At 39.2% G+C, this 25528-nt stretch overlaps 1 protein-coding gene across 1 annotated transcript; it reads left to right on the top strand.

Annotated features, from left to right (window-relative positions):
• The first annotated feature begins 1060 nt into the window (after positions 1 to 1060).
• On the top strand, positions 1061 to 24932 carry ABCB10 (ATP binding cassette subfamily B member 10). The gene is made up of 13 exons (XM_032683585.1): positions 1061 to 1376; positions 9303 to 9503; positions 9859 to 10061; positions 11705 to 11839; positions 13421 to 13567; positions 14331 to 14466; positions 16743 to 16838; positions 19398 to 19607; positions 19863 to 19942; positions 21677 to 21857; positions 22097 to 22140; positions 23589 to 23623; positions 24202 to 24932. The coding sequence occupies exons 1-13, from the start codon at positions 1061 to 1063 to the stop codon at positions 24491 to 24493; spliced, it is 2076 nt and encodes a 691-aa protein (XP_032539476.1). The 3' UTR covers positions 24494 to 24932.
• Positions 24933 to 25528: the final 596 nt, after the last annotated feature.

The following is a 25528-nucleotide window of genomic DNA, read 5'->3' as shown; positions in this document are numbered from 1 at the left end:
CCCGGGATGGGACAGGCAGAACTTCTCTGGGCAACCTGTTGCAGTATCTCGCCCGTCTCACAGTAAAGAATTTCTTACTAATATCTAACCTAAATTTCCCCTCTTTCAGTTTTTACCCATTACTCATTGTAATCCTATAGGCTCTAGCCCGAACATGGGCACAGATCCCGCAGCCACCAGCCTGAGCACGGGGTCGGGCATCTGGTGTCCCTGAAAGACAGCTCTCCAGTGGCTGGAGGTTTTCCCTTGTTCAGACCACGACCAACACCATGGACAGGCAGGATGCGCTGTGGACACGGGTGGCTAGTCTGAGATGGTCGCCCCTGGCGTGACCCTAGCGGATCTGGGACGGAGGAACCGGGGAAGGGGCGGAGTCCCTCCTTCTTTATCCCGGCTGCCTCAGCCCCCGGTCCCCCCCGAGGCGGGAGTCTGCCGGCGCTGGGCCGGCGAGGCTCACAGAATCACAGACTTGTTAGGGTTAAATGGGACCGCTGGAGATCATCTTAGTCCAAGCCCCCTGCCAAGGCAGGGTTACCCAGAGCAGGTGACACAGAAAAGCGTCCAGGTGGGCTCCCTCTCCCTCCAGACAAGGCGACTCCACGACCTCCCTAGGCAGCCTGTTCCAGTGCTCCGCCACCCTCAATGTAAAGTTCTTCCTTATGTTGAGGTGGAACTTCTTGTGTTTGGTTAGTTTATGGCCACTGCTCCTCGCCCTGTCGCTGGGCACCACCGAAAAGAGCCTGGCACCCGCCTTTGAGATATTTATACGCATCAATGAGATCCCCTCTCAGTCTCCGCGGGCGCCATTTCAGCAGGCCCCATTCCCTTCCCCAGGCCGGGCGGCGGCAGAGGGCGCTGGCCGGGGAGGCCGGGAGGAGGCCGGCAGCCGCAGCCTTATCAGCGTGCCGCAGGCCGGGCCGGGCCCGGGCGGCCGCGGGTGCCCGGCCGCCGGCCCATGGGCGGCGGCGGCGGTTCGCAGGCGCCTCCTCCTCCTCCTCCCGCCGCAGACTCGGGCTGCGGGGACCGGCGGCAGCAGCAGCTCCCGTGTCGCGCCGGCCGCATGGCGGGCTACGCGCCGCGCCTGCCCTGGCTGCTGCCGCTGCTGCGGCGGGCGGCGCCGCCCCCCTGGGCTCGGGCGGCCGCCGGGGCCGCCGCGCTCCGCGTCCCGCCGCGGCCGCTCGGCAGGTGCGGGGCGCTCCCGCTGCTGCTGCCGCTGGGCTCCCCGTCCTGCCGCCGCCTCCTCCTGCCCGTCCCAGCGCGCTCGCTGAGCACCGCGGCGGGCACGGAGCCGCCGGGGAGGGCTCCGGGCCCCCCGCCGCGGTTCGAGGCTCGGAGGCTGCTGGCCCTGGCGCACCCCGAGCGCTGGAGACTGACAGGTACCGGGGGCCGCCCCGGGGCTTGGTCCGAGCGGGAGGGGGCGGCGGGCGCCCCGCCCGGAGGGGCTGCCGGGGCCGGGGAGCGCGGCAGGGTGCGCCCCCCGAGCGGCCGCCGCCGGGACGAAGGGAAGGTCGTGTTTCCCTCGCGAACTAGCGCCGCCGGCAGCATCCGAGCACCGCGTGGAACCTCCGAGCGAGCGTTCCGTGCCTGTGAAAAGCTAAAGACATGCCTTCTCCCCTCCTCCCCTTGCCATCTCTTAATCTGTTGGTTTTTGAAGGGAAGGTAAAAACTTTTGGAACTTACAGAACTCGGTTCCGTTTGTTTAATGCCTCTGTGCATGTTCAGCATTGGCTTCACAATTAGCCTGCAGTAAATTCGGGCCCAACACTCTCTGGAATCAAGTAAAAATGGGAATCCGAAGCTTTTTTAAAAAAATTAATTAAAATTCTGTTTCCCAATAATTTTTTTGTTTAAAGCTTTTGTAAGGTGTTCTGAAAGCTATTTATTTTTAGTGGCTATATGGTGAAGTCAAACACTGTGGTTGTGTAAATTGCACCCTTAGCACTGATATTATGAACAAAGAGTAGAAACGAACTTTTCTTAACATTGCTTCTTGTGGGGTTGATAGGATAATAGCTAATAGTAAGGAAACAATATTAAATTATTATGTGGTTTGGGTTTTTTTAAGTAATCTTTTTTGGTGGACAGCACATGCACTACCATGGCTGTGTGAGGCCTGTAGTCCTTTGCAGAAACTTGGGTAGTTCCTATGGAATGGTAAATGGGTAAATGGTGTTTGAGAGAAGAGAGGTGAGATAGACTTATATAAAGAGATGGTTTCTGAGATGCAAAATACTTTGCACAAGGTTTATTCACAGGGGATATTTACAGAGTTTCATTACATGTTGGTACTACACAGCCAAAATAATTTGGATCCTAATGAATTTTTATAAATTTTAGACTACCTACTGATTTTGCAATGAAGTTCTGTGGTTTTCTCATTTAGATTTAATCAAGGAAATAAATGAGTTATTTGAAGGTTGGCTTTTAGGACCCAAGGCTCCTAACTGAGAATTTAATTTAGTTCCCTTTACTGGGCACTTGCTGTCAGCTTGTTTGTCACAGGCAGGGTACGGTATACTTGTTTGTAATTATATTTTAAATTGAGCGAAGAGTCCTTAATCTGTGCAGTCTGCTGATGGTTTTATCAAAGTAAATCAACTATCACAGTTTCTAAAAATCAGCTACATGCAGCTTTGTCTTTTGAGATAAGAAAATGGCATGAATTAAAGTTTAAACAAAACCAACACAACAACATGATGCTATCGAGTCATGCGGATGGAAAAATATGCAAATGTGACAACTGCTTTTCAATGTTCTGTTGGTCTTGGTTCTGGGAGAGGAGGGAATGTATGTAAAATTCTTATTTACTCATGCCCTACTTTAAAGAAAACTTTTGTTGTTAAGTTGTAATTAAGTGGGAGGATGGAAAAGCAAACAAGGAAAACACTTCGGGTCATTGTAGAGTGCAGGAATAACAAATATGGACAAAATGCATTGTAGGTGGTTGTAGGGAAATTGCATCTACCCATTTTATCTAAAATATGTTAAAATATGCTGCATTTTTTTCCTGTTGCAGCTTTGTACTGAGAAAGTAGTCCTTAAAAGCTCAATATCTCTGTTTTTCCTGCATTCAAAGAAAGAGGAAGGTTAATGGTTTCGCTGTATGAAAAAATGAACCAAGGATAAAACATTTTATTTCCTCTTCAAGTACCCATAACCAGTAAGCAAATGCTGTGTGATCTCTTCAGAGGCTTACAGGTGCTGTTTTGTTATACCGGAAGGTTGAGCTCTTCCAAATTTTTTGCAGTTTATAGAACCAGTGGTCGGTAACACAGGAGTGTAGCATTACCACCTTGGAGTACTGTGTGTCTTTTCTGTAATTCTACATGGCAGGACATAGTCTGCTCATTTCAGTTGTGCATTGAAATTCATGGTCACAGAAGGTGAAGTAGTGGCAGTGAGGACAGTGGAAGACAGTGGAAGCAGAGGGAGATTTATAAGGAAGTTGAGCAAGACTGGCTTCACCCGTCATGGTGTGCTGGGGAAATGGTGTCAGCTGATGAGGTGCAGGTACAGAGACAAAGGTGACCTGCTCCTGTTGTGACTGGCACCAGAGGAGATAGTTGCATCTTGCTCTGTACAGGGCCTCTTCACCATCCTCTGGCTCAGGAAGAAGTGGTGTGCTCTGCCCCGGAGTTCCAGTGCGCTGGCACTCAACACCTCTTGCAATGCTCTCCTCGCAGAAGGAGCTTCTGACCCTCTGGAGGCTCTTAGGAATGAAAATGAATGTAACAAATGTCATACAGTTCAAAAAAAATAAGAGGAAAATAAATATCAGTGTAATGTGTTCCATATCCAGTTACTTCTAGAGCAGGGTAGAGCTGCGAATATATTTTAAATGGGACATATGTGTTAAATTTTGTTGTTCCTAGTTAAAAGTGGTAAAAAGAGGACTAAACACTATAGTGGGAATTCACCCTGTCAGTGACCACAGTTTTGTGTAGTGGAATTAGGAGTTTGTAAATCCTGTAATACCTCCTGGGTTTATCAGAGGAGAGAAGAAATTGCAGGAATTATTTGGCTGATGTGATGCAATCAGACAAACCTGCATCTTCAGTTAAATTCAGTTCCTGGGGAAGAGGACAGGGCCATTGTTGAAATTATTAAATCCTGCTGTGTGTGTGAGACCACAAAAATACCTTTTCAAAATGATCCCCTTTATTTCCTCCTGCCTCCTTGTTTCTCCCTGTGAGAATCTGTCTGTTGCATTTTATCCAAACCACACTCAAAGGAAACAATAGCTCTATTGAATTTTAAGTAAAGCATAAGAAACTCTGAAATTTTGAATCCCATAGCAAAGTGTGCCCTTTCCTTGTATAAAAATTATTATACACTGAGCAGGAAGGTTTATTTTGTACACAGATATTCTCTAGAGATGTTCGAGAAATGGTATTTCATAAGTTTTATTTGGTAATAAATTTTGGGCAAATTTGTAATAGCTGCTTTCCTATGGATTAAAATTTGCCATTAAATCAAAAGAACACTGCCTTATTCATAAATTGGATTCTTCTATACTTTAAAATTATACTAGGTGATGTATTTTCTTGTCCTTCATTGAGAAATACTGGATTGTTGTAGATTCAAGGAATAAATGTCCTTGAAAACAATTCTTGGAAAAGTCAATTTAAAAAAAAAAAAATTGTACCTAAGACTACATGATTTTTTAAGGTGTATTCCTTGTAATGTAGTTCAGAAACTATTTTAGTAATTCACTTGATTGGGGTTGATTAGGGCAGCAAGCAACTCTAATGTTTTTGTACAGGATGCAGAGTGAAATGTAGAACACGTCATCTGTGAGCTACTAGAAAATCATGCTTTTGGTTATTTGTACAAGCTGATGTTTCTTAGATCAGTACTTGAGTAGGAGTATCTTGGAAAACTTCGGTTATTTTAGGAAATTAAATTGGAGAGATAACATGTGTTTATTTTGTAGTAACACTTAAATGGTTTCATGTTGAAACTGTTGCTCTTCCAAGCATTGTAGCATGAATTTGAACATCGGGAGGCTACTCACACGCTGTTAAGGGTATGGTTTCCCCCCGACACCATTTAAAAATTAATTAGAAGTCAGGCAAGTGGCATCTTTCTGAAAAACCTGGTCCATCCTTGACAGTGAGTCGAATGAATTCTTTAATGTGTATAATGGCAAGGAAGCTAGTGGGAGCAGAAGGGAAGCTTACAGGCACTAGAATGCCCATCTCTTTGGGACCTCAGTTGAACCCTAGCCTTCTAAATCTTGCTATTTCTGTGCTGTCACCCAGTAGCTGGGAAATTTCTGGCCGAAATTTACCTGGCCACTGTTTATTGTTACAGTATTAGTTAGTGTAAAGTGGTTCTGCTTGTCTTAAAGTAACTCAACCATTTCTTGATTCTTCTGAGGCCAATTCTTGTGGGTTTAAAATTCCTATTTATGTATATGCAGGGTTAAGTTACTGATTGTCTTCTCATGTGCAGTGTGCCAAAAAATGTAGGCTGCATGGTTTTTTTGTGGTTGTTTCCCACCCTTGTTTTTCATCATATTTTGTCAATGTTTGGTATGAAACTCACAAAATGTCCAGACAGCCTTGTAGCTTCATCACAGAAAGTGTGCTTTTCTCTGGCTATTCATTAACATTTTCTTATTTTAAACTGGTGGTGAACCATTAATGAAGCTACTTAGGTAAGACATTGCAGAAACAGTAGCTCCCGACCAACGTAATCAGTTAGGTGCTTAGAGATTAATTTATTTGGGGAATGTTTTTGCTGCATTATTTATGTGAATTGTGAAGATAGAAGGAATAATAGCTAGATTGATCTGACATAAAGACTATCTTCTACATGAGATAAAAATGAACCAGTTAAATGCCTTAATGTGAAATGCACAGTAAAAAAAGCAGTACAAATTCATTGTGGACCAGGATTCACTAAAAGGAAATGGACTTCACTTGACCAATAAATACAAAATTTACCAGTGCATCTTTTTCCCATAAAAGAAGAACTGAAGAGCCTGATCTTTGTTTATGCACCTGATAATGTGGTAGATTTTATTCATCACTCCAAATACCCTTGTGGAAAGCCTCAGTGTTAAGCTAAAAAAATCCCCATGTATTAAATAAAACTGCACAGATAACTGGTAAAGGATAGATATTCATGGTTCCTGGTAGAAGAACACTTCTCCCTGATCCAAAGCTTGTTTCTGACCTGCCAGCACTGCTCTTTAAATAAAACTAATACAATACTTAAAAGATTTCAGGAGGTAACATTCATAGCTTACTGAATTGTAAAAACTAGCTACTGTGCCCTGTTGCTGGGTTACTGTGCACTGCCAAGTATCATTATCTCATTTTTCTCTTTCATCCCTGATTGGCTTGAATGATCTTAATTCATCTGAGGTCAAATCTTTATGTATTTGTCTTTAAAACAGCCCATCCCCCAACAGGCTTGCAAGAAATTTTTTTGTCTTTGTGAACAGGATGCTCCGGTAAGAAGCAAAATTAGAAACGTTCACTCTCCTGTTGGTGTTCTTGCATGTAGAAATAGTTTATGTCACTTAGTGCATATTCTGAAGAGAAGTTTCTGATAGCTCTGCCTAGTTATTGCTTGTAAACATCCTGGTTTATCAGCTGGTGACCAGTTCCTTGTCCTTGAATGAAGTTATAGATCTGCTGTCAAGAAGCAAGTCCACGTTAGCCTTAACAGAGAGCATGTTGATCTTAATAGTGGTAAAGTGTCGGGTTTTGCTGCAATCTAGATTTCTGTGGAAGTAGACAAGCAAAGTGTTTGCCTAACATTTCTAAGAGGGCTGCTCAGCTGCTGCAGCCAGCTTGCCTTGTCGTTGCTTCTGTTGCTACTTCGATGTCCTTGTTTCATAAGTTCCACAGATCTGCCTCACATTTTCTTTATTGCCATCTCATAGCCTACAAAAAGAGATTTACTGTAAAAAATAAAACTTCCAAAATACACTATTTTGTTTGATGCAATTTTCTGGGTAGCAGAATAAGCTATGGGAAACTAATACTATAAAGTTTACTCTGGCCTTTTTTTCTGTCAGTAACAAACTTCAGCGTCACTGAAGTGTCTCCATATCTGGCCACTGAACACCTTGTACTCCTCCCTTTAGCCAGTTATCACAATGACAGCTCTTCTTTGAATGAGGAGATAAAACGTGTTTGCTCATTTCTATTTCTCGAATTAGGCAACATTTTAAAACAAACAAAAGCAACCACTTGACATCTGTGCAATTTTCTAGTTGTTCTGCTGGTATAATCAATGCAACAGTTTTAATTAGGGAATCTTATTTTGCATGTGATTTCTAATTAAATTAATAAATACAGGTGTATTGCTTAAGTTTTTCAGTAGTCTTCAGTTTGTTTTAGGTACTAGCATTTGCTTTTCATTCAGTTAAGGCTGTTGTAAGTAATTACAGTGAAACCCATGCTAGTTTGAATGAATAAGAGCTGAAGGTAAATCCAAGCCAGGAAGGCTGTATCATTACACAGGAGCATATGGGGGTTTTAGCCATACAGTCCTCTTCCCTCTGTGAATATTTATATCTGCAGTTCATATGTCCTGTTCCATCCATAACTGAGAAACTGCCTGGGTTAATGGAGTCTGAGCTGCCATGCAGCACTGTGTTTATAATCAGTGCTTTTGTTCATCTCCAGCTGCCTTGCAGAGTGACTAGCTTTTCCTGACAGGAAATGACCTGGCTTTTGTTGGATTTTTTCCCTGCTGTTTCACAGCTTGAATACACCAACCAGCCTGTTAATAAGGTCACTCATGAAGTTTTAGCTAGCAAATAATATGCTTATGAGATGTGCCTATGGCATGGATCACATAAGTTTGCAGCAGGAAGTTTTTCACTTTCTACTATGACTTCTTACAGTTTCTATAGCTTCAAGTTAAAGATCCTAGTCCTGTATCTTTCATATGCTTGCTGGCCTGAGTGTGACACAAGGGAAATATAGCTAATAAATCTTGAATAAGAACCACAGGCTGCAGGTTAGATGCAATGGCAGGGATAAAGCTTGTTTGGGCAGTGTGTGGAGCTCTGGGGCACTGCAGTGAAAGTGCAGAGAAATGTTTGCTTAAGGTGATGAAAGGTATGCATTTTTTGTACCCTGAATTCTCCCTTATAAATGCACAGCTGTATTTACACTTCAAGTAAAAACTGAAACAAAGTGGAGGTGGTAAGAGGCATCGAACCGTCTGTGTCAAGTGTTAGAAATATTGCTTACAGCAGTGTGCTGCTGAGAGGCTGGCTGCTGTCTTCATTGTAGAAGGTGATACAAGAAGCTTAGTAGAACAGAACTAAAATTCAGGCAGCTTCAGGACTTTCAGCACAGTGTCTTTTTTCCTTCAAAGGCGTTATCTGCTAGTAGTTTTGTAGGAATCCTATGAATGGTTGCTTTAAGTGTGGGGTTGGCTGTTGGAAAATTATGCTGTATAAATGTCATTGTTTGTTGTGGTTCAGTGGTTTTCATATCAAGTTGGTTCAGTTTTCAATTAAGATGTGGGTTTTTCCTAGCTCTCAGCCTTCCAAGCTTGGCTTGCCTTTTTAAACTGCGTTCTTGGCTCAAGAAATTTCATTGCAGATTAAAGTTCAAAAGGCCAAGTCTTGGTCCAGTGTGACTTTCATTCTCTGTGATACAGTTTCAAACAGTTACACAGGTTGTTCCATGGATGATGCTGCAACTAGAATTCAAGAGCTCTGCTCATCAGCAAATGTACTTCTAATGAAAACTTATACTGTTTTTCTTTTAGACCAACAGTAGTAAAGAGTAAAACAAAATTAATGTTGTCAGTCAAGAGAAATTAAATGGGTTTTTGTTCTTTTTTTTCCCCCTCAATAAAATTGTATGGTTTATATGATGCTCAGATCAGATCTTTACTTCAGTCCATTGTTATCTCAGAAACAGACAACTGAAAGCTTCCATAGAGTAACAAGCATAAATAATAAAACCCAAACCAAACAGGATTTGAAGGCTTGTTTGTGAGAATTTGGCAACTGTTAATGCTCTTTAAGGATGACATCTGTGAAAGGTTAACGTTGTTGGATGGTGATGTGGAAGGTTAGACAAGAAAAGTGATTCCAGGACTGTGATTGTATACAGAGGCTTTCAGGCTCTTAAAATGTACCTTGCCTAAATTAATTTATACAGTGACTTAAAACACCTTATTCAGAACTAGGCCTAAAAGATTAGCAGTTATTTCAATTGGCACTCACAAGCGTAATAGAAATTTGAAGTGAGAAATTATTTCATTTGTACTGTTAATGATCTTGCAAGTTGAGAATAATTTTCCTTTTCCTTGTTGATTTGCAGCTGCTGTTGGCTTTCTGGCAGTTTCCAGTGTCATAACAATGTCAGCCCCTTTCTTCATGGGCAAGGTTATTGACATTATTTATACAAATCCCAGTGAGGATTTCACTGACAGCCTGACCAACCTGTGTGCCTTGCTGAGTGGAATCTTTTTATGTGGTGGTGCTGCTAATGCTATTCGTGTCTACCTCATGCAGACTGCAGGTAAAAACAGAAGCAAAAAGTAGTACTGAGAGTTATCATGTCTTTTACAGAGTCATGCTATCCAATGATCTTAAATAAATTCTTAGCACTGGCTGAGAAGTCCTATTGGAATCAGTAGCTTTTTTTTACCAGATAAAAAGTAAACTAATAGTGTAAGGATAAGTATGCTGGAATAATTTTTCATTTTTAGTTACTGTTACATGACATCTTAAGGATTACTCTTTTCTGGTATATTAAAACCTTGTAATGTGACTTGTTCATTCCTGTGTAATCCTATAATTTTTATATTGTTATTGTTTATATTGTTTGTGTAAAGTCTTGTGTGACATGCTTGAATGACTTCTGTTTCTGACAGGACAAAGAATTGTGAAACGTTTGAGAGCAACCATGTTCTCCTCTATTCTGAAGCAAGAAACGGCTTTCTTTGACAAGACCAGAACAGGAGAGCTGATAAACCGCTTATCTTCAGATACAGCCCTCTTGGGCCGTTCAGTGACCGAAAACCTTTCAGATGGGCTCAGAGCAGGAGCACAAGCATCTGTTGGGGTTGCAATGATGGTATGGTGGTCTGTTCCCTGCTTGACACTTCTTGTGGTTTCACACTGGTTTCAGTGCTGTTAGGTAACGTATGAGTGTGAGTCAGTCCTGGAACAGTTGTGTGTTCTTGGACATGGGTGTATTTCACTGATTATCTAGAATAGACACATAGATTATTGCAGTAGATGATGTGCCTGTAACCAGTTGATGTTTACTCACAAGCAGAATTTGGAGGATGAAGGACTGAAATTAACTACTGTTGATGCCCAAAGTTATCAAGCAAAGTGTAGTAGGCAAATAACTTAATTGCATTTTTACTGGAGATATTAAAATCAGTGATGACATTCCCATAGTTGTAAGTAAAATAAGGTGTGAAGGGCCTGATGAAAAAGTCATTAAAGTTGGTCGATTCTAGTTAAAGCCTAGGTGAGCAAAGGCAGCACTGCATATGAAATCAGTGCTGAGGATTTTTACACGTATTAGACTTTCTGCCTTAGTCTGTCAGTAAGGAATATATTTATGAAGGAAGTGTGCTAATGAAGGCTTCAGTGAAGTGCATTAGTGCTTTCCTTGGTGGTCAGTTGGTTTACATAAAAATCTGACTTCTCTTGATGTTCTTTGTGACATGAGTATTTTTATGCTTATGCTTATTGCATTGGTTGCAATTATCTTTAATGAAGGTGGAGTAGTTTCTGCTGTCTACTTGGATTTAAAAACAGATGGCAAAAAGTCTCCTTGTAAAAATAAGCTTCCAATATTGACATTATTAGAAACTGTTAAGAGTTTCCACTATGAAACTTTAAAGCCTTAATATTTTGTCACTGATAAGAATTATGGCTTTCTGTATTTATATAAGAAAAGAGAGTCTAAGGTTAAAAGAAATAGCTTTATATGAGACATTCTGCTCCAAAATACTGCAATGATATAGTGCTAAGAGGTGGACTATAAAAGCTTGCCCAGAAAAAAGACATTATTATGAAATAATTATAAAGCCCGTCAATTATGTCAATTTTGAATTTTTCTGGAGATTTTTGTTTTCAATACAGAAAGTAAGATGAAATTAAAACATGTTAGATCTAATTTGAGTAGATCATATGAAGAGAAACTCTTTAGGAGCTTTAGTGATGATTGTTACAACTGATAAGGTTTGCAGCAGTAAATTAAATACGTTGTTCCACCCATTTGTGAGTGCTAGGGAGTACTGCTGACTCCATCTGTTCCTCAGTTACACAGAAGTAGTGTATGATATTTCTGTACTCAAACTTTCTGTATTACACAATCTATTTAAGAGTTGTGAAAGCACTTTATAAACTGTATATTATTAGCTTATGTCCTTCAGCATAAGCAAGAGATTTCCTGGTAGGCCTGTTTACTGGCAAGTTAAGAAACTTAACTAAGACCACACAGTGGACCAGTGAGAAAGCTAGAAATGAAATCCAGACCACTTTGCCTATAATCCTTTGTTCTAATCATGGGATACTTCCCAAATGCTGTGGAGGAATGGATGTTTTGCCTGGAAAAAATAAAACAAATGAAACCATGGCAGCACTAAATTACAATCCTACTAGTTTTAGAAAACTCTAGCAAGGGAATTTGTACTTCAGTACTCCAGTGATTATTTTTAATCTGATTACTAACCCCTGACACATACCTTTTTCTTCTAGTTTTTTGTGTCTCCTAGCCTTGCTGCATTTGTTCTGAGTGTTGTGCCACCCTTGGCTGTCCTGGCTGTGATTTATGGAAGATACTTGCGAAAACTTACAAAAATGACCCAAGATTCTCTTGCAGAAGCAACACAGGTAATCTTTTAACAGATGCTTTCTAGTTAACTTCAAAGTTGCTCTAGTGTATTTAGGTTAATATCTCTGAAGTTATAGATCTTCTGAAGATAATTGTACTGTTCATTGCCCTAAGCCATGCTGAGCCTGTAGTTTTGCACCTGAATATGAAAGATAAATATCAGTAACACTTATTCATAGATCTCAAAAACAACCATCTTCCATTGTCCATAACAATATCGTGTGGAGGTACTAGGCCTTGGTAATTGGAAATGTAGGAAAGGATGAGGAGGGTAGGCTTTTTAGCTTTGTGAGAGCATAAAAAAATGCTCTATTAAGCCTATTGAGTTCTGTGTAATTTGGTATCTGGGTTTGAGAAACACTTTTATTGGATTAGTTATGAGATTGAAGCCATCAGAAGCATCCTAGATGCATGCTTGCTTTGCTAGCAAATCCTTCTCTGGAGTGCATCCCTGACGTATGACCTTATTGTCATCTCTTTAACGTTTATGAGGCTTGACATTTCTTAAACTTTTCTGGGCATCTCAGCACATACCCAGATATCTGGGGGGAAAGTAGAGGAATCTGTTGTTTCTGAAGAGGCTGCTGTAGAGGACCCTTCATTGTGTTTGCTTACCACACTGAAATATTCCAAAGCACTATCAGAGAACAGTAGTGATAGTGACCTTTTCCTCAAAGGCTGAGGGTGAGCATCCATCATGAAAAAGCATAGAAATATAATTAGGAAAGATCTAGTTCAAATAGCCACAGTTGTCAGTTGTCAGCTGATATGAACTTGGAATGTCCTTTGTAGGACTTCTGCAATTTGACTGTGCAGAAGTCAAATTGTTTGTCTTCTGTTTTTCTTCCTCATACGGTGTTGAAAGGCAGCTTGTGCCTTTGTAAACCATGTGTAGGACGAGCAAGGAGCAATTCAAATTCTGAGGTTGAATGGGTGATGGAAGAAGGAGAATTATTTTTTTTTATATCATAGTTTTACTTACAAAAAGGGGCCTTGGTTTTTGTAAGACCATCACAGTGTCACAACATAGTCTAATTGATTACAATAGAGGTATTTTAGAATTACTACTTTGCTGTTTAGAAGTTAAAATAAAATACTGAGTTGAAATGAGACATTAGTAGATGGGCTAAATTAATTCCCAGCGTTGCTTTGATCAAATGAGTGGAATTGTTTTAAGAAATAACTGTAGGCTGTTTTACATGCTTTAGTATAGAATAGAATATTAATATTCTTTATTTTTCCCCTCTCCACGTTATTATTGCAAATTATTGTGAATAGTAATTTCTCCCACAGGGAAATTTTTTAACCCTGCTTTTATATTTTTCTGCCTCTGCTGGCATTTAAGACAATCCTGCAGTTCTTTATAAACTGCCTGGGCATGCAGTTTACTTTTAACCTTATAGAATTGCAAAAAAGGGGGGAGTGGGGTGTGGAGAAGAAGGCATGAGAAATTTTTCCATGGTATCCCAAGATATGGAGATTAGTGTAGTGATATTGGTTTAACTTTGACATGTTCTGTAATATGAACATTTCAAATTGTGTGTCTCTGTGTATTTGTTTTGTTCTTTGCTTTAATGTAGTTAGCCGAAGAGCGTATTGGAAACATAAGAACAGTTCGAGCTTTTGGGCAAGAAGTGGCTGAAATGGAGAAGTATACAAATAAAGTTGATTATGTGCTACAACTGGCTAAAAAAGAGGCACTAGTTCGGGCAGGATTCTTTGGAGCAGTAAGTATATTTTAATTAAAGTAAGCCAACCATGTTATGCCAAGTGCCAATTATTTTAAAATTCATGAGGATACTTCAAAATCTGCAAATAAATGGTTGAAAATAATTAGAACCTGAATAAAACTGTGGGAAGACTGGACTTAAATCAGTCTAAATTGCTGTGAAACTGCATATCAAGATACAGTGGTATGATAAAGTTACTTTAAGCATCTATTTCTGCCCCATACCCTTAGTGGGGACTACTTGTCTGAGGAGGCTACACCTCCTATTGAAGGAAGTAAACCTGTGGAAACCTTCCCCCACCCACTTTACAGGTTTGACTCCCTGATGAGATGAGCTTCAACGCATAGAAAGCTCGGGACCGTGCAGGTGTGGGAGGGAGGACAGGGAGGGTTGGACTGCTTTTTTCCATAACTTAATTGCTTAATTGTATTTCAAAACTGTAACATAACTGCAGACAATCAACTCTTCTTCTTTACTGATGGTTCAGAATAATGTCTGACATTCCATCTTGGGAATTAAAAATCAGAGTTGCTTGCTTTTTAACCACTTTTTGGATAGCACAGTGCAGTGCCACTGGATGTCTGGCTGGCTGTTGGCTGGGTTTGCTTTAGAATTGTTGAATTTAACTCAGTCCTCCAAAAGCCTAGATACCTGTAGTATGAGAGTTCTTTTTATTAGAAGGAAAATTCTGAAACAACATTTTAGAGAATGAAATTTAAAATGTATGTGACAAAATATGCCTTTTTCTCTTTTTCCTTAGACTGGTCTTTCTGGAAATTTAATTGTCCTCTCAGTCTTATACAAAGGAGGATTACTAATGGGCAATGCCTACATGACAGTTGGTGAACTCTCATCTTTCCTAATGTATGCTTTCTGGGTTGGAATAAGCATTGGAGGTATGGAATGGGAAATTAGATTTTCTTCATTTCAAAGCATTACAGTCAGTATGGGGGCAGGAGGGAAGAAGCTCTTAAAAGATCTGGCTTTCTTAAGAAGTCTCTTCCCCATGATCTTCCCAGGAAATCATGCTTTCTTTTTTCTGAAGAGTTAATGAAAATAATATTTTTTCACTTAATCTTAATATAAACCTTCTGTTTTCCAAAAAGAATACAGAGATTATTTTTTTCAATGTGTGCATGTGACAGATACATATTACTTTAATTTTGTTTAGGTCTGAATTAAGATAAATGACATATTGTGTAAAGAAATAATACTTGTATTATATTTTTTACAAAATATGTGGGTCTGCGTTAAACATACTTTATTTAGAAAGGCACATAAAATTTAGCTGTAATTCAGTATACAGTGTCCTGAACTGGAAGAGTAAACAAAGTGCCAGCAGAACACTGCACTCTGGTGCTAACCTTCTGGTTTTCCTTACCGACTGACACCTCCTTGAAGCTCACACTCTGTAATCTACTGGCCCAGAAACAAGCTGTTCATCTTTTTGACAAAGCTGTCTTCGTGGCTGCATACAGGCAAAAATTAAGATAAAGGGCTTTGAAGTTTGACAACTTATTGGAGTGTTCTTCTTTAAAATGAGCCTGTCACTTCTGATAGACAGGGAGGGCGATGGAGCTTGCCTGTATTCTTTTCTAAGACTAAGCCTGATATCATAGATGCACCTGAGGGCAAAATGTACAAAACCTGCTTCCTTGTATATAAAAATTCCAGTGGCACCCATTCCAGCTACCCAAACCATTTCTTCTCTGCTTAGCTCATCCAAGTTTGGTAAATGGACAGATACCCAGCACTTTAAAAACATGGAACAAATTAATGTTAAATAAACGAAGGTTGAAAGCACTGCTAAAAATGTCATTGAATTAACTTTTATTTCCTACAAAAACATCTTTTTGAATTCTACTAAAGATTATGGAGAATGTAGATCTGCACAGAGCTCATTCTCATGGGGACTCTGAAGCACAGGTGTCTTGCCATAAGAGGCCTGCCTTTCTCGATGCCTACAAGGCATATAAATCTTCCAAGTGCTAAGTCTGCTCAGTATATGTCATCATTAATACATATAGGAGTTCATGCAACTCCATGAGTGGTTGTGAATTTGCAAACCTCAGTCCTTGAGTTTCAAGGTGCCCTGTGAGGCTTAGGCCTTCCCTGCTGTTCTAGGACATAGATGCTTTGGCTCTTTTTCCCAAGCAGACAACTTGTCACCATGGCTAGTGCCTTGTGTTGCAAGCTTTCAGCTAGTCCTCAGCAGCAGCATGATGAAATGCCCTGCCTAAACTTATGGACTTGTGACCTTGAGCTGGACTTGTTGCTCTGCAAGCATAAACCAGTAAACCCGTTCTAATATACTCTGGGTTTTTTGCTCTGCTGAAATCACTCTCAACACTGTAAGCATTTTAAGGTGTAAGTATGTTTTTTTCTGTTCTAATTCAGAGATTTTGAAATTGGTGCCTTTTTGTTTTGAGAGACAGACAAAAAATAAAGAAATAGGACATTTTATATTTATACCTTACTCCATTTTTAGTTCTACGCCAGTTTTCTGTGTTTATTTCACCTGGAAAGCCCTTCACCCAAGCTACCTCCAAGATGATTCACACAGCTGCTAAGAGCTGGGACCCAGTACTATATGCAGGCCTTGTCCTTAGCTTTTGCTTTCTCCAGTAATGTTTGAAGCATACTGACATGGGAGCCTTTTTTTTTTCCATTGTCCGTTCTCCACATAGCTTCTCAAGTGTCAGTTCAGCCTTCAGTTTCATGCCCTCTCTCTGCTGTGGCTGACTCAGCCAGGCTCCCCTGTAGTAGCATAAACCTGTATGACAAAGAAGGGTATTCAGAGTGCTCCATTCTACTGCATGATTTGGAATGGTTGGATGCATGGTTGGATGCAAAGCTATTTCCCAAAGCTGGATGCTGTACCTCCTGACAGATGACTGAAAAAGAGCATACACATGATGCTAAGTGTATTAACATTTTCTTCACAATTATTTGTTTTACAGATATAAATAAGAATGGTGAATAAAGGTTATTGGTAGCTCTCAAATGAGACTAGATAAGATTTAAATCAACATGTTTGACAGTCTGTTGGAATAAAAGATTCCCTACAGATCTGATCCTTCAATGCTGCTGATGAAAAGTATAATGATAATTTTATGTCTCCTATGTCTTCCATTCCATATGGATGCATAATACTGTACTGTTTTTTGTTTAGGTCTAAGTTCCTTTTATTCTGAGCTAATGAAAGGACTAGGTGCTGGTGGACGTCTTTGGGAACTTATTGAAAGGAAGCCCCAACTTCCATTTGATGGTGGGTTCTTGGTTTGTTACTCTTCATAGGTTGATTTTTCTCTTATGGGTTAGGAGTACTTCAGAAGGGGGTGCACAATACTTAAAGTTAGTACTAACTTACATTCTTTTGAAAGAACCTAGATACGAGGGTAACTCTTCTGACTTTTCATAAGTAGGAAACAGATGATGAAAGTTTCCTTTAATCAAAAAATTTAGAAGCCAAAAATTTAGCTTAATTACTTTTGACTCAATTTTTCTTTAGTTAATTCAGAATATGATTTTAAACTTACTACTTTGAAAGTTATGTGATTGGGGACGTGCTGATTTCTAGCTTTTTGGAATATTTTTTGATGTCATCACCACTTCTTGGATCAGCTTTAGAGTGAAAAGACTGGAAGGAAGCAAAAAGAGAGGAGGGAGGAGCTCTGAGATGGCTGTGTCTCATATTTCCACTGAAAGGCTTACTGTGCTCATCTCTAATGGCTAAGAAATGACCAGTCTGAAAAGAGAAGCTTTTGAAACCAGGTGGTTTTCTTTAAGAGTATTTCAAGCTTAAACGTTTCATACTGATCCAGTGAAAACAGATCCTTAGTGAAACGTGTTGATTTGAAACCTAAATTGCAAACAGACAGTTTGAGGTGTTTCAGCGACATCTGCCAAACTGAATTTTCAAGTTCTTCTGCCATAGGAATGAAGGCATGATTGGGGAATAAAAGGAAGGAAAGGAGGAAGGCTGATATGGGAATCCTGCTTCTTGGGAGAGTGTGGATGTGCAGCTACAGCAGGTGTTGCTTTTGGAATGTTATGCACCTCCTTCCTCACAGTAGTACTACCCACATTTCTCCCTTACTTCGAGGGGCAATGTCTTGTTTTCACAGAACACTGGCTGTTGCTGGTGACAACAAATATCTCAGCAACAAATTATAATGTCTCTTTTTCCTGCATCTAGAATTCAAACAGGAAGCAAGTATATGGCTTTAAGATATTTCTACAGTAATATATAGAGGAAAGAGTTGTGGTAGCAGACTTCCTATATTGCGGTAGATCTCAGTGTTTCAGGCCACGGAATAGACTGGGCAATAACTGGAAATGAGACTTAAGATAAGCAACTACTTGTTACTGTGGTAATAATAAGGATTATGGTGCTAGCACAGGATTTAGCAAATACATTTCTTTTCCCAAAAGGTGGTTTACAAATCGTTGTGTAAACAATAAAGTTACAGTGTGTATGTCCATAGGTTAAAGTCAAGGAAGGAATCTGGAATTGTATGCTCTTACCCTTGCCATTTTAATGATACTACCATTAAAATGAAAACTTGGAGAAGAAATGGGAATCTAGAGGAAAAAAAGCAAAGTAAATTATCTGCTCTAGAAACAGCGGAACTAGTGAAATCTTGATTGCTGCTGGTGGGTGTCTGTGTTCCTATCCACAGTTACTGTTTAACCAAACATGGGCACGTGCTACCATGTGCCCTGGTTAGTTGGGGGTTACTTGTGTGCTGCATCTGAAAAGAATTAAGGGGTTTGAGTTGCATGTCTCTAGCATGAGCAAACACAATTCTGGTGTTGCTCTAGTCTGCCAGTTTTCACAAAACTGGTAGGAATTTCATCAGTGCGACTCAGTCCTTCGGGATTGCAGCACCACTGTTCAATTAGTTTGCTGTGTATGGATATGTATCACTGGGATTTAACAGAGCTTGGAGAAATTTTGTCTTTGTCTTACCTATTTATAAGCTTCTTTTAGTAATTATATTCTTTTAAGATAATTGTTTCAATCAAATGGTGTGCTCCAGAAAGAAGCTGGTTTTATTTAACTTTGGCAGTCTTGTTCATTCATGGTGGATTGTTATAGTATTTCACAAACTGAAATTTTCATTTCAGTGACCTGTAGCCTAAGAGTCAGGCCTCTGACTGGCATTTGAATACACTGTTGTCCTGAATTTATTAAATGTACTTTCCACTTAAGAGAAGAAATAAAACTAAAAAAAGGCTGTTAGTGCAACGAACCTAGCAGCACTTTATTTCAGTGACAACCTCTGCTTAAAAGCTACCCAGTTAAGAGGTAGTGGAGAAGGAACTGCTCTTATTCAAAGAGGAGAGTGTTTCAAGGGAGTTTTGTGGCTTGGTGAAAGGGCAATAAGTGATTTGCAATGTTTATCTTTTTGTGTTCTATGGTAACAGGACTTTGGCCTTCACCAATGCCATTTATTTAATTGCTCCTGATTGACAAAGCTTAAATCGCTTATAATATGTTTAAAAATTCAGATAATTCTAGGAGAGGTTATCGTTGTTAGTTGTTAGGTATTGCAAGACGCAAATTCTCCCTCTTGCTGTAGGTAGCCTACAGCTTCAGTGGTGGTGAGCAACCTGAAATTGCATTCAGGTACAAGTAGTGTACCACACTGATTCACTCATAGCTGAAATATAACCCCTGTGGTCCTGAATTGTGGCTTGCAGCTATTCATAGATTGAATGTGGAGGTAGATATTTCTATTAAGTGTCTGTAAAGCAAGTTCTAGGAGGGCTGAGCTAATTGTTTTTCTGTTCACGTTTCTGTACTTTATTCTTTGTCATATAGAGGGAATCACATTAGGCAAAGACACATTCAGAGGTGCTTTGGAATTCAAAGATGTCGAGTTTGCATATCCAACACGTCCAGAAACATCAATTTTCAAAGATTTCAGCCTTTCCATTCCAGCTGGCTCTGTTATGGCTCTGGTTGGCCCAAGTGGTACAGGGAAATCAACTATTGTATCCCTTCTGCTGCGGCTGTATGATCCTATCTCAGGTATGTTTTGTGTGTTGCTCTCATTTGTGACAATTAATGCCTTGCATGTCAAATACACCTTAAACAGTAGGGGTTCCTGTGCTTGAGGCCCATGTTTCCCCTTGGGGTGTATGGTTTCCCTGTGGTAGTGCCTGTGTAGCTGTACTGATCCACCAGTACAGCATTTGATTCCTCACAGGTCATCATTCTCAACTGTTCTTTGTCTCTTTTCAAAATGTGTCAAACACACTTCACTTTACTGTTTCTTAATTTAAGGTACTATCACCGTTGATGGCTTTGATATCCGCCAGTTAAATCCACTGTGGCTCAGGACAAAGATTGGAACAGTAAGTCAGGTAAGGAAGAAATAAAAAATTCCAAGTGGATGAAATAATTTTGTGTGATCAGCTAGCTTTACTTCACTTTTCTTCTTTCTAAAACTTTATATTATTGCCTCCCAGTGAAATCCCTCCATCTCACCATAACTACTGTTGCACATGCTTTGTTCTAAAAAGAATATTTAGAGCTAGTCCCATTATTCTGTAGTCTGCTTTTACATAATCATAGAGATTCAAAATGTTAGCTCAGGAGAAAAGTGCACATGGAGACTGGAAAGTATGTTGCTATAAATTGTATGAGTATGACCATGGTGATGTTTGCTATAATTTGTTGAAGAAAGTAACACAAAGCTTAACACTTAATTGCCTTTCATATGAGTGGAAGTCACACAACCATATTTTACACAACCATTTCAAAAAACTGACCTTTTATGTTCTGTGTTATTTCCAAGAAAACACAGTTCCATTAGGAAAGCATGAAAATACAGCACAGTTGGGACATACTCTTACAGTGCCACCTCCCAAACAACCTCCAAATTCTGGAAGTACAGAGAGATGTTCAGTGGTGTCTTAAAAATAAACTATTTGACCAATTAAAATGTTCATTCCCTTTCTCCCCAGATGCTTCACAGTGCAATTAACTGTTAGGCTGATGTTCTGTTTAAAAGCATATGGGTATCTGGATATTTGTTGCATTCCAAAACAACTTCTTTATGTAATAATGCCACCAAAAGCTTTTGTGCAAATATTATTTTCCTGTTTGCACATTAGCACATTTCTTTTTGACTTAATATATTCCATTTGAACTACCAGTAGGAGATTCATACTGGTATTCATACTATGTATGTCTCTACTCAGACTTACCTTGTTTCAGATGTTTTCCCAATGTACATCACTTGTCCTATCTCACAGTTCTTTGTTGCAAGCTTTAATATTAATTAAATGCACAAAATGCCATCAAATCTGTGTAGAGATTCAGAGAAGAATCATCGATGCAAATCATAGAAGAGTTTGTGTTGGAACGGACCTCTAAATGTCATCTAATCCAACCCCCCTACACTGAGCAGGGACACCTTCAACTGGATCAGGTTGCTCAGAGCCCCATCCAGCCTAACCTTGAATGTTTCCAGGGATGAGGCATCAACCACCCCTCTGGGCAACCTATTCCAGTGTTTTACCATCCCCACTGTAAAAAGCGTCTTCCTTATATCTAATCTAAATCAACCCTCCTTTAGTTTAAAACCATCACCCCTTGTCCTATCACAATAGGCCCTCCTAAAAAGTCTGTCCCAATCTTTCTCATAGCCCCCCCCCTTTACGTACTGAAACACCACAGTCTGGTCTCCCTGGAGCCTTCTCTTCTCCAGACTGAACATCCCCAACTCTCAGCCTTTCCTCACAGAAAAGGTGCTCCATCCCTCCCATGATGATGATATGTAGCAAAGTACAAAAGGAAGGTTTTCTAATGTTTGAATGTATGGCTCTTTCTAAACTCTTCCTAAAATATTAGGAATTGAGAGTTGTTTTGTCAGTTAAAAAAGCAACTAACTTTTTAATTGGTTTTCACTGCTCATGTTGGTGTTATGAAAGGGTTTTTTTTTATTTGTTTTTAATTCATATAACTCTAGTTTACATATTCTTTGTATGAATATTGTGAGTTCTTGTAAGTGGGATTTATGTTATTTGAGATACAGACAATACATGTATATAATTACAGATCTACCATATTAGTTATGTGTTTGAATTTTTCAGGAACCAATTCTCTTCTCCTGTTCTATTGCTGAAAATATTGCCTATGGTGCAGAGGATCCTTCCACTGTGACTGCAGAGGAGATTCAGAAAGTTGCTGAAATAGCTAATGCTGCTGGTTTTATCAGAGGTTTTCCAAAAGGGTTTGACACTGTAGTTGGAGAAAAAGGCATTTTGCTTTCAGGTGTGTCTTTATGTTGCTTATTTTAAAAATCTTGATGCTATAACGGGAAGCAAAAATTCTATTATTTTTTGTTACCACTTTTTTCTCCAAGTCATAACCTGCCACGAGCGTTAAAAGAATCACACCTTCATTTCCATTCCCCCCCTAAAGTACATGGGCCTAATTCTGCTGAGCCCAGTATTCAGTTAAAATTTCTTACGCGTGTTTTCCTATTTCAATGAACGGATCTTTTCCCCTAGGTGGGCAGAAGCAACGAATTGCAATTGCTCGAGCTTTGCTCAAGGTAAGCCAGCACCCAAACAGCTATTTAACCACTTTTTGGGCAGAGGCAGGAAGCATTGAAAAAGAGGAGATCTTTCAATGGGAGATGTAGAAAAATATTTTTAGAAAGAAAATTGTATCTTTTCCATTAATGAAATTGGAAAGGGCTGAGCGGCTTAACTAAAGACAACTTACTTCAGTGCTTCTTCCTATCTTTCAGTCATGTGTTTTGATAGTTCTTGCCAAGACTGATGTTCAATCACTGTGTAATGGCTCACTTTTATAAGGATGAAGGAAGGCTTTAAGAATGTGGTACTAGTAAACTCAAAAATGATGCTTCCGTGTTCAGATCTCTGTCATTCATGGGTTAGTTTTTCTGGGTGGCAGTTTACTTGTACTTTAGATGCCTTGTCTTAGCTTTGAGGGGAAGTGGCCTGGATTTGGGACAATATTTCAGGCACAATGTTGTGACACTTTTTTTCTTCAAAGATTGATATAGATCTAGCTTTAGGGCAGGCTCTGTGCTGCACAAATTTGAGAGGCTTCTGAGGATGAGAAGGACAGGGAGCTTGCAGGGAGGCAGTTTGGTGCTGATGCTCAGCTGGAAGTTTTGATCCTTGCTGAACTCAGTTTACGTTCATGCTATGCCACACAGGTCTCCATACCATCCTAGCATGCCTACTTCTAATAGATTAATAGGAATTTCATTATACCAGTTCTCTTTTACCACAAATGTTGAAAAGCTGATTGTATTTCAGGTCATGCATTTTATACAGTTCATGGGATTAGAGACTTTATTTCATGGGGAAAAAAAGGCTGTAAAAATAAATGAGTAGTAGATATACTGGGGTAGTTGGGGGTGCAGTAGAGTTCCTTCTCTCCCAGATAAAGCTTTTACTCTCAACTTTATCAGGGAAGTTTGGGTTATGTACTGTAACTCAGAAGTGAATTCTTCTAAGGGATTTGAGTGCTGGCAGTTTGGTTTTTTTTTTTTAAAAAATCACTTATTTGGGAAGAGTTCTTAAATGCTAGTTCATAACTACTACGTATTTTATCTGTGAGTGAAATACTGCTTGTTGGTAGGGTTTTGTTAACTTTTTGTTACCAGTTTTATATATCAGACTGACTGCAAGCAGAGTGTAGCTGAGCCTCTGTGAAAGGAAACTGAACTTTTGACCACAGCGCTGCCAAGTATGCATTAAAAATCATCTCCCACCTTTAGTTTGCATCTTTCAAATAGTTACCTAGGAATAGTATTCTGCTATTTTAGTTTGGAAAATTTGAAGATGAAAGAGTGTTGTTTCTGATTTGTCATCTTAGCATTTAGATATCTTAAAAGTAATGCTTTCAATTCTTTTGATGAAGTAAGTACTCTTACTTGGAGTTTTAAGCTATATGAATCCTGTTCTTTATGATATAAATATTCATATCTTGTTTAATTATTATAACCAATTTTACTTTCTTCTTCAGAATCCTAAAATTCTTCTGTTAGATGAAGCAACAAGGTAAGAAAGAAAAGAAATAGAAACTTAGAAATTATGTACCTGTAAAATTCAGATTTGAGACCCCTTCTTTCTTTCTCTGCATGCCCTTGCACAAACTCTCTAGCCCCCTTATTGTTCTCTACCCCAAAAAAAGAATGTGCCTTCTAGAATGTGTGACTTGATTAGGAGATCTATGATGAAAGCTGTTTATGCAAAGTGTAAGGCATAGCTGGTAAATCTGTAATATGTAACTTGATTTTGAAACTCTCCTTAAAGCTTTTTTGTATCTTTAATTTAAATTTAGATCTTAGTGTAAAAGAGATATAATTATTCTGCAGTACAACTGGTTTTTTCCCACTGAATCAATTTAGTGTTATTTCTCCATGCTTATTTTTGCATGTGAGAATTGTAATGCCTATAACTTGGATGTGAACACTAAGCAAATTCATGAAACTTCCCTGCAGTTCCAGTAGTTCATTTTCACCAGCAATAGAGAGGGTTTGCAATTTTGGTAAAATAAGCCTACTGCAGACAAAACTAACCTGTCTTAAAATATCAAATATCCTCCTCTGTCATGTCCCCACCCCATTTCTTACTAGTGCTTTGGATGCTGAAAATGAATATCTAGTGCAAGAAGCTCTGGACCGCCTGATGGAAGGGAGGACAGTCCTAATTATTGCTCATCGTCTGTCTACTATTCAAAATGCCGATTTTGTTGCAGTCCTTGGCCAGGGTAAAATTCTTGAATGTGGAAAACATGAGGAACTACTTGCAAATCCAAATGGACTTTTCAGGAAACTAATGCAGAAACAAGCTTTTCTTCAGAACAGTGATACTTTTGCATTAGATTTACAATCCAGAGAAGAGAATATATTAAAAGAAAATGTATGAGAATGTGTATGAATAATGGAAGCTTACAAACTACAAAGACTATAACTTATGTTTCAGTTCTGTAAAGTAAATGTTATATTTTTCGAAAATGTACAAAATATTCTTTTGAAACTTAAATGTGTTTAAACTTTTTATTGAAAGCTTTTTAATAATTATTGCAACTTTTAAAAATGTTTATCACATTGAGATAATTTCAGTGTATAGATTTTTCTGCTTTGTGTTACATTGAGAACATTTAGAGTCTTATTTGCTGTACTGCACTGTATGATTATGTGCTCCATTCTCAAGTAAGTTCAGTATTTTAAAGATAATTAAATGAGAAATACTATAATTTTCATATCATTATCTCTCTCTTTTCAAGAAACTTTTGTATTTTGTGCTTGTCAGTAGTCTTACAATGCTTTAATTCAAAAATGCATGACACTAATGGACTCTGTAAGTTCTGTCTGACTTCCACTGCACTGTCCTTCCAGTTACCATTTGTTCTGAAATGTGCTTTTGTGTTCTGAACTTGATTATCATCCCCCTCTACAGTTGCTGTAAAGAATTACATACAAAAACACAGAGAGCATGAAAGCATGAGTTGGAGGAAAGTTCTTTAAAAAACCAAACCCAACAAAAAAAGACTACCAAACAAAAAACCTGACTTTACATAAAGACAAAGGAAGTATATTAGTATATGAAGTCAGCATAGAAAAATCTAAAATTTGGTATGCATTTTCTTCCCTTTTCTATTTTCCCATTTCTTTAGTTTCACTTGCTTTCTAAGAAGACATCAAAAAGAACATGCCCTTACAAATGTATGTTTTTGTCCTTTTTTAAGGCGTATGTCAGTTTTGTATACTTAATTTAATTTTCAGTCATAGAAATCATGAGTTTTGCCTAACTACTTTATAAAGAACAACTAATAAACTATCTTCTCAAGGACAACTGGTAAAATAGGAGGATTACATTAATTTAAATAACTGCAGGAGGATACATTTGGCAGCGAAGAATTGGCTTTATGATTCTAATTTAAGAATCTCTTTCAATATA

This window comes from Chiroxiphia lanceolata, chromosome 3 (genome assembly GCF_009829145.1).
Source record: "Chiroxiphia lanceolata isolate bChiLan1 chromosome 3, bChiLan1.pri, whole genome shotgun sequence".
NCBI classification, from domain to species: Eukaryota; Metazoa; Chordata; class Aves; order Passeriformes; family Pipridae; genus Chiroxiphia; species Chiroxiphia lanceolata.
Note: the sequence above shows the minus strand (reverse complement) of the source record. Positions and strands in the feature narration are given on the sequence as shown.

What these genes read in the sequence shown, in the direction of transcription:
- ABCB10 (XM_032683585.1), top strand. Translation starts at nt 1,061, where the DNA reads ATGGCGGGCTACGCGCCGCGCCTGCCCTGGCTGCTGCCGCTGCTGCGG. An exon ending in CTGTTGGGGTTGCAATGATG is followed by an intron (nt 10,062 to 11,704) that starts GTATGGTGGTCT and finishes TTTTTCTTCTAG; the next exon opens with TTTTTTGTGTCTCCTAGCCT. An exon ending in AGATTGGAACAGTAAGTCAG is followed by an intron (nt 19,943 to 21,676) that starts GTAAGGAAGAAA and finishes TGAATTTTTCAG; the next exon opens with GAACCAATTCTCTTCTCCTG.